Consider the following 14,472-nt stretch of genomic DNA (forward strand, 5'->3'; position numbering starts at 1 on the left):
TACAGCTAGTAAGCCTGCTGTCATTCTACCACATTCATTGAGCAGTTATAGACTTGCAGATCATGAGTTACCAATAAAGAGAAAAAAAATAATCTCACCTGCAGACCTAGCTATTCCTTCAGCTTTCTCATCACGAAGTAAAGGGTGGAAGAAAGTACAAACAAGATCACACTAAGAATAAAGAGAAAACAATTCATTGGTTTAAATATTATGTAACACAAAAGGTATAAGATGTTATTACTTCTCATTTAGTAAGGTTACCTCTGCTACATCCGTTGAAGCATTCATCAAACTCTGTAAGTAACTGTTTAACTCAATTTTCCTTTTGGCTGCTACATCTTTTATGTGTGTTCTTCCTAGAACCATCTTATTAGGAAAGCTACAAAAGAAAAACAAAAACAAGTGGGATTTGAATAAGTACAATATTTCTTTAGAAATACACTTTTTTTTATATATACACTTAAAGACAAAGTAGTCTTAATCCATTATACAGTAATATTTTGTGGCCAGGCATGGTAGCTCATGGCCTTTGGGAGGCCAAGGCAGGTGGATCACTTAAGGTCAGGAGTGTGAAACCAGGTTGGCCAACACGATGAAACCCTGTCTCTACTAAAAATACAAAAATTAGCGTGCTGATGCCTATAATCAGATGCCAATAATCCCAGCTACTTGGGAGGCTGAGGCAGAAGAATCACTTGAACCTGGGAAGTGGAAGTTGCAGTGAGCCAAGATTCCTTACACTCCAGCCTGGGTGACAGAGCAAGACTCCATCTCAAAATAAAATAAAATAAGTAATTTTTTGTGATTTCTCTTCAAAGTATTGGAGATGACATCATTTAGTTACACATTATCCTTTGATGAGCATTGGTTGAAAAGGTATATGTTGATTTCCTATATTTATTATTAGCTTGGTGCAAAAGTAACTGTGGTTTTTGACATTAAAAGTAATGGCAAAAAACGCAATTGCTTTTGCACCTACCTAATACTTATTTTCTACTATTTCTTCTCAAGTTTAATCACTCAAATATTTTATCCAGATCTGATCCCTAAAAAAAAAAAAAATCACTACTCAATCAGCCATAACTATTATATATACCAGTAAAATCCACAAATAATAACGTAAGGCCTAAGGTGCTGAAAGGATAATCTTAATTCCACTTATTTTGGTAGCAGTGGAAAAATGAAACTGTACATGGAAACAAACTCTAATACCCACTTCACTTCCTCCTTACTTTTGAAATCTAGTCTGAAGAAAACATGAACAACTCGACACAGGAAATCTACTGGTCATTGAGCTACGTTAAAACTGAAGACTTAGGGTATCCGATACAAAACTAAGATTTTGATTGACAGTCTTGATGGTGTTTGCTTCAGTTATTTACTGTTTTTGAGACGGAGTCTCACTCTGTTGCCCAGGCTGGAGTGCAGTGGCGAGATCTCAGCTCACTGCAAGCTCCACCTCCTGGGTCATGTCATTCTCCTGCCTCAGCCTCCTGAGTAGCTGGCATTACAGGCGCTTGCCACCACGCCTGGCTAATTTTTTGTATTTTTTAGGAGAGATGGTGTTTCATCGTGTTAGCCAGAATGGTCTTGATCTCTTGACCTCGTGATCTGCCCACCTCAGCCTCCCAAAATGCTGGGATTACAGGCTTGAGCCACTGCACATGGCCATGCTTCAGTTTGTTTATCAGAGGGGCTCAGTATGGCCCATGATAGATTATTTCTGCACTGATTTAGCATATGACTTTTTTTTTTTTTTTTTTTTGAGAGAGGGTCTCACTGTGTCGCCCAGGCTGTAGTGCAGTGATGTGATCTTGGCTCACTGCAACCTCAACATCCTAGTATCTATCAATCCTTTCACTTCAGCCTCCCGAGTAGCTGGGACTTCAGACATGTGCCACCAGCCCAGCTAATTTTTGTATTTTTTATAGAGATAGGGTTTCGCCATGGTGCCCAGGCCAGTCTCGAACTCCTGGACTCAAGCTATCTCCCCACCTCTGCCTCCGAAAGTGCTGGGATTATAAGTGTGTGAGCCACTATGCGTGGCCACATATGACTTTTTTCAAAACCAAGATACCAAATTACTATCTTGTGTTGCTTACTATGGTAGAGACAGCAAAGTTAAAGCTCAACAAAAGTTAGAAGTCTAGAAAATCTCATATTTTAACATCCTGATCATTTATTCATTCAACAAAAACTTACAGTTCCTTGTTTATGTCTACTTTTGTATTAAGTCCTTGTGATACAAAGGAAAATAAGCCACACATGGCCGATAATATCTTACTAAGTGTTAACACAAAGCTTTCCACCTACATTTGATAACAAGTTGTTTCCTACAAAAAGGATTAATGTACAAGGATGGATACATACCCTGGTAACTTCCAAAGTGGAAAAATAATACTGAGTTTATTGTGAAGTTCCTGAAATTCGTCAAATGTTCGGAAGACAAATGATGGTTCAATCTGCCCTTCCCTCAAAATTCGGACTACATAAATCTGAAAAGAAATCACACCATAAACACATAAAATTTGTATTTAAAACCTCCTTTCTAGGCCGGGCACGGTGGCTCATGCCTGTAATCCCAGCACTTTGGGAGGCCAAGGTGGGTGGATCAGCTGAGGTCAGGAGTTTGAGACCAGCCTGGCCAACACAGTAAAAGCACGCATGTCTCTACTAAAAATACAAAAATTAGCTGGGCATGGTGGTGCGTGCCTGTAATCCCAGTTACTTGGGAGGCTGAGGCAGGCAAATCGCTTGAACCTAGGAGGCAGAGGTTGCAGTGAACCGAGATGGCACCACTGTACTCTAGCCTGAGCAACAGAGTGAGACTCCGTGTCAAAAAAACAAAAAAAAAAAAACTTCTTTCCTATATTGATCTTAGCTAAAAGACCAAGAAGCAATAAAACCTCCTTTCCTGACAGAAAAGAAATTTATAGCTTAATTGTTATATGTAGTTCAAGTACTTTTATCTTGGTAATATATATGTCAACAATAGGAAAAAGCAAATACAAGTCATTGTATTTATAGCACATCTAACTACATTTTAAGAGTGATCATAACCATCCTAAGATATATAAACTAGAACTTAAAAGTGTAAGCTGGGCATGGTTGCTCATGCCTATAATCCTAGCACTTTGAGGGGCCAAGGTGAGAGGATCACTTCAGCCCTGGAGTTAGAGACCAGCCTGTGCAACATAGTAAAGTTCTATTTCTATAAAAAATATAAAACTTAGCCAGCTGTGGTGGCACATGCCTGTAGCCCCAGCTACTTGGATAGCTAACGTGGGAGGATCAACTCAGCCCAGGTGTCAAGGCTACAGTGAGCCAAGCCAGCCAAATGAGCCAAGATTGCATCACTGCACTCCAGCAAGGGTAACGGATCGAGACCGTTTCTCAAAAAGTAAAAATAAAAATAGTCCAGGTGGCCAGGCGCAGTGGTTCATGCCTGTAATCCCAGCACTCTGGGAGACCGAGGCGGGTGCATCATGAGGTCAGGAGATCGAGACCATCCTGGCTAACACGGTGAAACCCCATCTCTACTAAAAAAAAAAAAAAAAAAGTTAGTCAGGGTGTGGTGATGGGCGCCTGTAGTCCCAGCTACTTGGGAGGCTGAGGCAGGAAAATAGCATGAACCTGGGAGGCAGAGCTTGCAGTCAGCCGAGATCACACCTCTGCACTCAAGCCTGGGCGACAGAGTGAGACTCCATTGCAAAAATAAATAAATAAATAAATAATAAATAAATAAATAAATAAATAAATAAATAAATAAATAAATAAAATAGTCCAGGCATGGTGGCTCACGCCTGTAATCTCAGAACTTTGGGAGGCTGAAATGAGTGGATCACTTAGGGCCAGGAATTCACCTGGCCATGTGCCTGGGCAACATGGTGAAACCCCATCTCTACTAAAAATACAAAAATTAGCTGGGCATGCTGGTGCATGCCTGTTGTCCCAGCTAGCTACTCAGGAGCTGAGGCATGAGAACTGCTTGAACCTGGGAGGCACGGGTTTCAGGAGCCGAGATCGTGCCATTGCACTCCAGCCTGGGCAACAGAGTGAGACTCTGTCTCAAAATAAAATAAAATATAAATAAATAAATAGTTTTAAAAAAAGGCAAAAGGTTTACGGGGGTGGGGTGGGGGGGAGCAGTGGTGAAGGAAAACTTATTTTGCTGGCTATTTAAACTTTTTTTTTTTTTTATAGAGCGTCTTGCTCTGTTACCCAGGCTGTAGTACAATGGCACAATATTGGCTCACTGCAACCTCCGCCTCCCGGGTTCAAGCGATTCTCCTGCCTCAGCCTCCCAAGTAGCTGGGACTACAGGCACATGCCACCACATCCAGCTAATTTTCATATTTTTAGTAGAGATGGGGTTTCACCATGTTGGCCAGGCTGCTCTCGAACTCCTGACCTAAGGTATCCACCTGCCTCAGGCTCCTAAAGTGCTGGGATTATAGGCGTGAGCCATTGTACCCGGACTTTTATAAAGTTACAATACTTTAAAGAATATAATACTGGTGCCAAGTAGGATCTATCTATAGAAGGCCAGAAACAAATTTAGAGATACATATACATAAACTTAAAGGTAGTAGTATATATTGGGAAAAGAATGGACTATGCAATAAAATGGTGTTAAGATAACTTAATAAACATACAAAAAGATACTAAAATTTATTAACAGAATAGATGAAAATTAAAACAGTAGTAAAACAGCTTTTTAAAGATTATCAATTTGCCAAAAATTTAAAAACTGGCAGTTCTGGAAAGTATTATCTAACAAAAAAGTTAGCACAAGGGTGAAAAGTAACAACAAAAAAGATAACGCTTATAGTCTCGAAGGGGAAAAAGCACGCTGAAGTTCCTGTTTCTGTTCAAAGACAACGTGTGTGTGTGTTTTGTATCAGAGAGTGGAATAGGAACTTTGACTTTTTACTTTATATAATTCTGTATTGATTGAATTTGTACAACAAGCACACTTTACCTTTGAAATGTAAAAAAAACTGAAGAATGAACAAAAAAACCAAATAAATAAAAAATTTAAAAATTGAAGAATGAGAAAAAGCAGAATTGCACCATTCTTATAGCCTTGTCTCTAAAAGACAGAATATCACTCCATCCTTATTGTTTGAAGTAAATATAGCAAGAATTAAATACAAAAAAGTTAGGGATGCTTCAAGTACATTTACTTATTTATGGACCACTCATGGAAGAAACAAGCATGAATAGAACAAATGCTTGGAACTTCAACAGAGTCAGCAAAGGAAGTAGAAAGGGCAACAACAATACATGCATGATTGTTTATAAATATTGAAATCAAACTTACATAATGTTTATCTGGGTTGTATTTCTTATGATATGTGAAAACAGAGACTTCCTTGATTCGACCATCTTGTCTAAAGGAGTATGTTTTAGGTGAAAATGAAAGGATGGGCTCATCATTAGAAGGAAGACCAGAAAAACGAAGCTGAGCAAGGTTATGAATGAAGAAGTTAAACTTTGTGGCAATGCTTCCCAAACTTGATTCAATAAGCCTACAAAGTAATCAGAAAATTTGTTAACAGTAAATGAGAACACATAATAAATTCTTTCAACATAATAAATGACAAAAACCACTTTCATTCCTTTAAAAATATTAAGCAGATTGTCACTTTGCCAAGGATTCCCTTTGTTCTATAGGCCAAAGATTTGTTAAAATACATCTCACCCCAACAAAATAATTTAGCCCAAGAAAGAATTCATGCTTGGTTTTCTTGAACCCTGTAGGATCCCCAAGACTAATTAAAGAGCTATTATTGATAGATGACGATTGGTATAATGCTAAAAAGATGACTTTATTAATTTATTCCCTTTTAATAAAGGAGAAAGATGACAAATAGGTGGGAAAGAAAGTAATCCAAGGGCCGGGCATGGTGGCTCACGCCTATAATCCCAGCACTTTGGGAGGCCAAGGGGAGCGGATCACTTGAGGCCAGGAGTTCGAGACCAGCCTGGTCAACATGGCAAAACCCTGTCTCTACTAAAAATAGAAAAATTAGCCAGGTGTGGTGGTATGCACCTATAATCCCAGCTACTCAAGAGGCTGAGGCAGGAGAATTGCTTGAACCCAAGAGGCAAGAGGTTGCAGTGGGCTGAGATTGCGCCACTGTACTCCAGACTGGGTGGCGGAATGAGATTGTCTCCAAAAAAAAAAAAACCCACAAAGTAATCCAAATTTTAAAAATCCTCTCCTATCGAACAGTAGAATTGTAGAATTCCATGTCAGACTCCTTCAGGTAATCATATTTTCATTCAGTTGGAAAAAGAAGTTTTGACAGGATGGAGAGTTTGGAAAGTAGGTCTGGAAAGAACATTTTAGGCAAGCAAAGGAAACAAGTCTCAGAAACAAGGTTAAGGAAGCTAGAAAGAAGGATATTCAAAAAGAAAAGTAAGAGAATCTCAAACACAGGCTTTTACCCCACTATGGACGGAATGTTTGTGTTCCCTCAAATTCATATGTTGAAGCCCCAACCAACACTGCAACTGTATTTAGAGATAGGGCCTTTATGGAAGTAATTAAGGTTAAATGAGGTCATAAACAGTAGAGCCCTAATCCAATAGGAGTGTCCTTCTAAGAAAAGATGAGAGAGCTAGCTCTCCCTACCATGTGAGGACACATTGTGAAGGTGGCCATCTGCAATCTGGCAAGGGAGCCCTCAACAGTAATGTAATCAGCTGGCACCTTGATTTTGGACCTCCTAGACTCCAGAACTGTGAGAAAATAAATATCTGTTGTTTAAGCCACCAGTCTATAGTATTTTGTTATGGAAGTCTGAGCAGGCAGGCGAATACATGCCTGCTTTGTAGTTTTGCCCAGGGGAGCCAATGAATCTCTTTTAAAAAACAAAGCAAAAGAAAACCAATCAATACCTAAATTTTCAGGATTAGTTTGGAAGGCTATACAAAAGTCAGCTTCCTTTAAATCATTTCAACCCAGACTCTTGAGACTAGGTAAGTCCAGTCAGTGTTTTATACCTCTTCTCCACTGAGAGGAAGAAGGCAAGAGAAAAAGGAGAGAAAAGAACATGAGCTCAGGTACCCCTCCCTGCTAAGGTATTGTGATGATGTGGCAGCAGTAGTCAGTAACCAGCCTGATCACCAGACCTTTAGAACATATTTGTCAAGAAGATCTGTTTTTGTTTTTTTTTGTTTTTTTTTTGAGACAGAGTTTCGCTTTTGTTGCCCAGGCTAGAGTGCAATGGCGCAATCTCGGCTCACCAAAACCTCCATCTCCCAGGTTCAAGCGATTCTCCTGCCTCAGTCTCCTGAGTAGCTGGGATTACAGGCATGCACCACTATGCCCAGCTAATTTTGTATTTTTAGTACAGACTAGGCTTCTCCATGTTGGTCAGGATGGTCCTGAACTCCCGACCTCAGGTGATCAGCCTGCTTCGACCTCCCAAAGTGCTGGGATTATAGGCGTGAGCCACTGCGCCTGGCCGCAAGATCTGTTTTTAAAGCAATAACAAATTCAAGTACCAGTCATTGGTATATGTGTTTCAAGTACTATGCCATATAATAGTTTACTTGGAGTAGTGACCAGGGTTTGCTGGATTAAAAACACCAAAGGTCTCCATGGAAATTGTTAAGACAAAATCCTGAAAAATAGATTAGTACAGATAACATTTTAGAAAGAGACTTTAATTAGCTGGGCTTAGTGGTGTAGTGGTGCATGTGCCTGTAGTCCCAGGTATTCAGGAGGCTAAGGCAGGAGAATCGCTTGAACCCAGGAAGCAGAGGCTGCAGTGAACTGAGACTACGCCACTGCACTCTAGCCTGGATGAAACAGCAAGACTCAGTCTCAAAATAAAAAAAAAGATGGTACATGGCACTGTAGAAAAATGTTTTTATCATTGAAATTACATATTAAATAAACTTTGAGATATTTTGAGAAAAATAAGTATATTTTTAAAAATATTATTGCAAATCCTTTGCATTTATTAGCAAATAAACTTTTGACAGCCTACTATGTGCAATTACTGTGAATCAGAATTTGTTCCTATAAATCAGAATTTTGATAAATAGCATTTGTTTAAACTAAGGTAAAACAAATCAAACAAAATTTTATGTTCCTTCTGCAATACACTTAAATATGCTTTACCTAGTAAAGAAAATTGTAGCTTCCGCATCTGTAGTTTGGGGTTGAAGTGCATCTCTAACATATTTCAAATCCTGAATACTTGTAAGTTCTGGTAACCCTGAAGGAATCATCTGTAGAAGAAAACAAAAAGTTCTGTGAGTTAAATTTTTTAAAAAATTTGTTCCTCACTCCTTCCTGTGGGCTGCTCAAGTAATCAGAACTAAAGCAAACAAAAACCATCAGTCCTGAGGGATTCATTAGTGTATTGGGGACCTAGGTGATTATCTTACAAATAAGGAAATGGATGCCAAGGAAGTCAAGCAATTTGTTGGTGGTCACAAACCCAGTTTATAGGATTAAACCTGTGAGATCCAGATCTCCTTTTGTCTAGGCTCTTTCTTTGGGGAAGTGGGGAGGAAGGGAGCAGGGTCTCACTCTGTCGCCCAGACTAGAGTGCAGTGATGCGATCTTGGCTCACTGCATCCTCTGCCTCCCAGGTTTAAGCAATTCTCATGCCTCAGCCTCCTGAGTAGCTGGATCACAGGTATGCACCACCACACCTGGCAAACTTTTTTTTTTTTTTTTTTTGTATTTTTGATAGAGATGGGGTTTCGCCATGTTGGCCAGGCTGGTCTCGAACTCCTGACCTCAAGCAATCTGCCTGCCTTAGCTTCCCAAAGTGCTGGGATTACAGGCATGAGCCACCATGCCTGGCCTAGGCCACTGTTTTTACTTTTATAGATTTAGGGCGTACAAGTACAGTTTTGGTACATATATATATCACATAGTGGTATAGTCTGGGCTTTTAGTGCATCACTTGAATAGCATACACTGTACCCACTTCTTCTCATCTCCCATCCGCCATCCCCCTTCCTACCCTCCCAAGTCTCCAAGTGTCTATTATTCCACTCTTTATGTCCATGTATACATATCATTTAACTTCCACTTTTAAGTGAGAACACGCAATATTTAACTTTCTGAGTTATTTCACTTAAGATAATTGTAGCCTTCTGTTTATTACCGTATCAATTTAGTCACAATAATCATAGTGGGTTTGTGTTTTTTACTTTTTACTTAACTATAATATATACCGAGGAAAGTACAGAAATCTTCATTGTACAGCTGAGTTAATGTTCACAATTCATACCCATATTAATACACAAAACATTCATTAGCATCTCAGATGCCTGTCTTGGGGTCCAGTTACTAATACTTTCCATCCCAAGGGGAGCCACTCTACTGACTTATTTTTTGTATTTTATACAAACAGAGTCAGACAGTAGGTCCTCTTGTGTCTGGCTTATTTCACATGGCAGTAAGTTTAAAATATTTGAGCAATAATGTATCTGACATTTGTGACTACAGCAAATTTTATTCCAAAATCACAAAATAATCTTTTTTAGGTATTGAAACATAGATGCATTAACATAAAACTAATTAAGTGCTTATAAAGAATAGTTACCAGTGAAAGGAGGTTAAGAAAAAGGTTTGTCTGCTTTCTTATCAAGTTGTAGGCCTGACAGCAGAGGTCCACAAACAACTGAAAACGAATGGTGGGCTTTTCACCCCCATTAATGACATATGCCATATCAGAGGTCAGCACAAAAGGAGCCCGATCCCTATTTAAAATGAAAGTACATACAAAATATTATTTACAGAAGATACTCCAATAGTGCTATTACATGATTATTAAACTAAGCTATCTGAGGTACAGCCATTTCTAACTACGAAACTTAATACCACACACTTTTGAATTTCCATAATTCTTTAAAATAACATTTTCAAGAAAGCTATCGCATAATAATCTCATTATTTAGAGAGAACTTATGTACGAAATTTCGTTATATATGAAAATAAGGTGATATTTATAAATCCACATACCCAAAGAGAGATCAGACAGTAGTTACAAACATAGAAAACTACTTACTGCTGTTATATATCCAAGAAACCATTTCTTCCTAAGAGTTACTGCTAACTAGATAAAAAAATATATATGTACTTTAATTCATTTCAACAAAGTTTAGCCGGGCGTGGTGGCTCAGGCCTGTAATTCCAGCACTTTGGGAGGCTGAGGTGGGTGGATCACAAGGTCAGGAGATCGAGACCATCCTGGCTAACACAGTGAAACCCCATCTCTACTAAAAATACAAAAAAATTAGCTGGGCATGGTGGCGGGCGCCTGTAGTCCCAGCTACTCCTGCAGGCAGGAGAATGGCATGAACCCGGGAGGCGGAGCTTGCAGTGAGCCGAGATCGCACCATTGCACTCCAGCCTGGGCAACAGAGCAAGACTCTTAAAGAAAACCAAAAAAACAAAACAACAACAACGAAAAACAACAATAACAACAACAAAGTTTATACACACTTACACACATTCTCGTCTACCAGGTAAGGTCACATCTTTGGGCCTTTTTCATCCCGTTACGTTCAAATGGAGCCACAAGGCAAAACGCAGAAAGCAAAAGGCAAAGCTTGAGACAAACATTAATTTGTGAAATAAGAAGTGCCTCATTTCTTTGGCAACAGCAATAATAACATTATACCTTTTGAAGCTGCCAAACATCTGTGCATGTCCCAAAAACTTTCCAAAGTCAATGTGAAACATGTGTCCCGTGCTTCGAAGCATTATATTGTCATTGTGTCGATCACAGATGCCTAAAACATAGGTGGCTACACAGCATCCAGCACAGGAATAGATAAAGTTCTCTGAAGCCTATAAAAAACATATACAATTATTTTAGAAAATGGATTATTTTTAAAGGAGGCAGAGTTTATAAGTATTAAAGTAATTTATCACTCTTTAAAAACACTATTGTAATCCACTATCTCAATAGCATACAAACTGGGATATAGTAATAAAAGCCAATCTTTTCATATTTCAAAAACAAAAACAGTCTTCTAAGGGTGGTTACTGCCCCTTCGCTAGCTTTTCTCTTTTAAAAGTCTAGGATCCCTACCAGTCCCTACTTAGGTACATGCTGCCTTTGAACAGCTTTTAAGCGTCCTGTTTGTGGAATCCTGCACCTCACTGACTCTGCTGCTTAGAATCGGGGAGGTGCAGGATTCCACAAACACGATGGATAGAAGATTTTTGCTTTTTTTTCCTCTGCCTGCAGGGAAGACATGTGTAAGGAAAATCAGTTTATATCTGAAAACATCCAAGAATACAAGTAATGTGTTTGTTTCCCATGTGGTGATTTCCTGTGTGTCATCTCAAGTACTCCCTCTCCTGGGGATTATTAAAATTACTAATATAATATCACATAGAAGGATACAGCAAGACATACACAATGAGGTTTCTCTTTAATACAAAGAATGTGTATTTAGCTTATTTATACAAAATAATGTATTTCTGAGTGGTACATTCATTTGGCCTGACTTGCCCATGTAGTTAATTTCCCAGAAATCATTACCAATGATAACAGCAAATGTTTATACAGCATTTAGCACAAACCAGGCACTTCTCTGTGTGTATGTGTGTGTATATACATTAACATATTTAGAAGAATCTCACATCAATCAATGACTTCGGTACTATCATTATAACTATTGTACAGATGGAAAACTGAAACAGAGAGGTTGTTTGCCCAAGATTATTAAGTAGCAGAGTGAGGATTCAAATCCAGGCAATATGACTTCACTAAGTTATATTCCCTCTTACTAATTAAATCACATTAAAAAGCCAAATTCATAAAAGATGCTTAATGTATGCTACTTGGCAATTATTTCCTTACCAGGAATCACAAAAGGGCCAACATTACTAAAACAAGTACTGGCTTCTGCTGCACTGCTTTTTTTCCCCAGACCACAAAGAAGTATGAAAAGGGAGTGATCTCACAGTTTAAAAGATCTAACAAAGGTCAAAATTCCCCTGCATTAGCTTTGTAGGTCAACAGATGGCACGTGTATGTCTATAAAGGTGATCCATTAATGAAACATAAAATAGGCAGCTCCATGACATTAAAACAGGAGTCTTCCTACATCATCACTCAGTTTTCTTGGGTCTTCCTTAGGCCAAGTTAGGATCATTAGAGGGCTTATGTCCTGAAAAATTGCCCTTTCCTCATATGTAATTCTAAATAATAGCAAAACAGAAAATTGATGTTTCCAATAATAAGAGCTATCAATTACACAACTTTCATTATGCAGTGCTTCATACACATTAAGTCATTTAATTTTCACAAAAATCTCAATGCTTATGTTTACAGTCATAGTATAGGCTATAATACCATAATATATACAATACTTTATAGCAGAGGTCACTGAGGCACAAAGATGGTAAATAATTTGCATAGGTTGGGTGCGGTGGCTCATGCCTGTAATCCCAGCACTTTGGGAGACGAGGCGGGCGGATCACGAAGTCTGGAGATTGAGACCATCCTGGCTAACACAGTGAAACCTCGTCTCTACTAAAAATACAAAAAATTGGCTGGGCGTGGTGGCGGGTGCTTGTAGTCCCAGCTACTCGGGAGGCTGAGGCAGGAGAATGGTGTGAACCCGGAAGGTGGAGCTTGCAGTGAGCCGAGATTGCGCCACTGCACTCCAGCCTGGGCGACAAAGCGAGACTCGATCTCAAAAAAATAAATAAATAAATAAATAATACTAATAATAATTTGCATAAGGCCCTGCTGCTGCTGGGTGACTTGGGATCTGAAGTCAAACCCAGAGAGTTTGGCCCCTAATTTATGTTCTTAAATACCACATGATGCAGCCTGTTTTACTCATTTCCCTAACTTCTTCCAAGATCTTTGGGAAATATAACATTCTGGGTTAGAAAAATGCCTCTGTTTTGCTGGCCTCTAAGTATGTGTTTAGAATTTTTTTGGGGGCGTAATTTAGCATTGGTTTCACTCAGATTCCTGCCATTAAATGCATTCTGTTTTACATTCTTTCCTATACTTAGAAAAAGATGCTCTTTTCCTGAGTTAATGATGATTTAGTCACCAGACCTGGAAAATGAAAGCACTTAAAACCTTTGTAATATATTTTTGACAAAGCTTTCTGGAATGAGGAGACATGTTAATTACCTTTTCATATTCTTCTTCAGAGGGATTGTATTTCCTTAGCCACTCTGCAAGTGGTTTATCTTTAAAGGATCCTGTCACACCATATTCCACTTGGATTTTCCTGAGGGTATCGGAAGCAGGAACTAGCTCCACCATGCCTTTAACGATAAAATATTAAGCTATGTAAAGCTGTCTCCCCAAAGTAAGCCTTTAAACATTTTTTAAAATTATTACTTTTTAAATTTTACTTTAAGTTCTGGGATACACGTGCATAATGTGCAGGTTTGTTACATAGGTATACATGTGCCATGGTGGTTTGCTACACCTATCAACCCGTCACCTAGGTTTTAAGCCCCACATACATTAGGTATCTGTCCGCCCTCCCCTTGCCTCCCACCTGCCAGCAGGCCCTGGTGTGTGATGTTCCCCTCCCTGTGTCCACGTGTTCTCATTGTTCAACTCCCACATGAGTGGGAACATGAGGTGTTTGGTTTTCTGTTCCTGTGTTAGTTTGCTGAGAATGATGGCTTCCAGCTTCATTCACGACCCTGCAAAGGACATGAACTCATTCTCTTTTATGGCTGCATGCCTTTTAAAAAGTTAGTTTTCAATCTTTGATATAAGAAACCAGCTAGCAATTGTTACTTTCAAAAAAATTCAAGTCTGGCTGGGTGCAGTGACTCACGCCTGCAATCCCAGCACTCTGGGAGGCCGAGGCAGGTGGATCGCTTGAGGTCAGGAGTTTGAGACCAGCCTGGCCAACATAGCAAAACCCCACCACTATTAAAAATACAAACATTAACCAGGCATGGTGACACAAACCTGCAGTCCCAGCTACTTGGGAGGCTGATGCATGAGAATTACTTGAACCCAGGAGGCAGAGGTTGCAGTGAGTCAAGATGACACCACTGCACTCCAGCCTGGGCGACAGCAAGACCCTGTTGTCCAAAAAAAAAAAAAAAAAAAAAAAAAAATCAAGTCTGGCCACCAATCAAAATTATTCTTTATTTTCAAAAGCATCTAACATGTAAACATCAATTTTGACTATTTCAGACTCTCTAGTCTGTATATCCATGTACTAATCCCTTATTCTTTATTTTCAAAAGTATCTAACATGTAAACATCAATTTTGACTATTTCAGACTCTCTGGTCTATACATCCATGTACTAATCCCCAAAGGAAAACTAGCTGAGATCACAGGTGCCCAACACCATGCCCAGTTAATTTTTGTATTTTTTTTTTTTTAGTTGAGATGGGGTTTCGCCATGTTGGCCAGGCTGGTCTTGAACTCCCAACCTTCAGTGATCTGCCTGTCTTGGCTTCCTAAAGTGCTGGGATTACAGGCGTGAG

General features: G+C 39.2%; 1 protein-coding gene across 1 annotated transcript in view; it reads right to left on the minus strand.

The window, feature by feature from the left end:
- PIK3C2A (phosphatidylinositol-4-phosphate 3-kinase catalytic subunit type 2 alpha) overlaps positions 1-14,472 on the minus strand; it is a 123,867-nt gene that overhangs the window by 4,432 nt on the left and 104,963 nt on the right. The window contains exons 23-30 of the mRNA XM_030917962.1: positions 13,143-13,279; positions 10,659-10,828; positions 9,579-9,735; positions 8,138-8,247; positions 5,324-5,531; positions 2,371-2,495; positions 262-379; positions 99-171 (exon numbers count right to left, since the gene is read on the minus strand). Of these exons, the coding sequence (XP_030773822.1) occupies positions 99-171; positions 262-379; positions 2,371-2,495; positions 5,324-5,531; positions 8,138-8,247; positions 9,579-9,735; positions 10,659-10,828; positions 13,143-13,279 (1,098 nt within the window). The remainder of the gene's footprint in view (positions 1-98; positions 172-261; positions 380-2,370; positions 2,496-5,323; positions 5,532-8,137; positions 8,248-9,578; positions 9,736-10,658; positions 10,829-13,142; positions 13,280-14,472) is intronic.

Source organism: Rhinopithecus roxellana, chromosome 15, assembly GCF_007565055.1.
Source record: "Rhinopithecus roxellana isolate Shanxi Qingling chromosome 15, ASM756505v1, whole genome shotgun sequence".
NCBI classification, from domain to species: Eukaryota; Metazoa; Chordata; class Mammalia; order Primates; family Cercopithecidae; genus Rhinopithecus; species Rhinopithecus roxellana.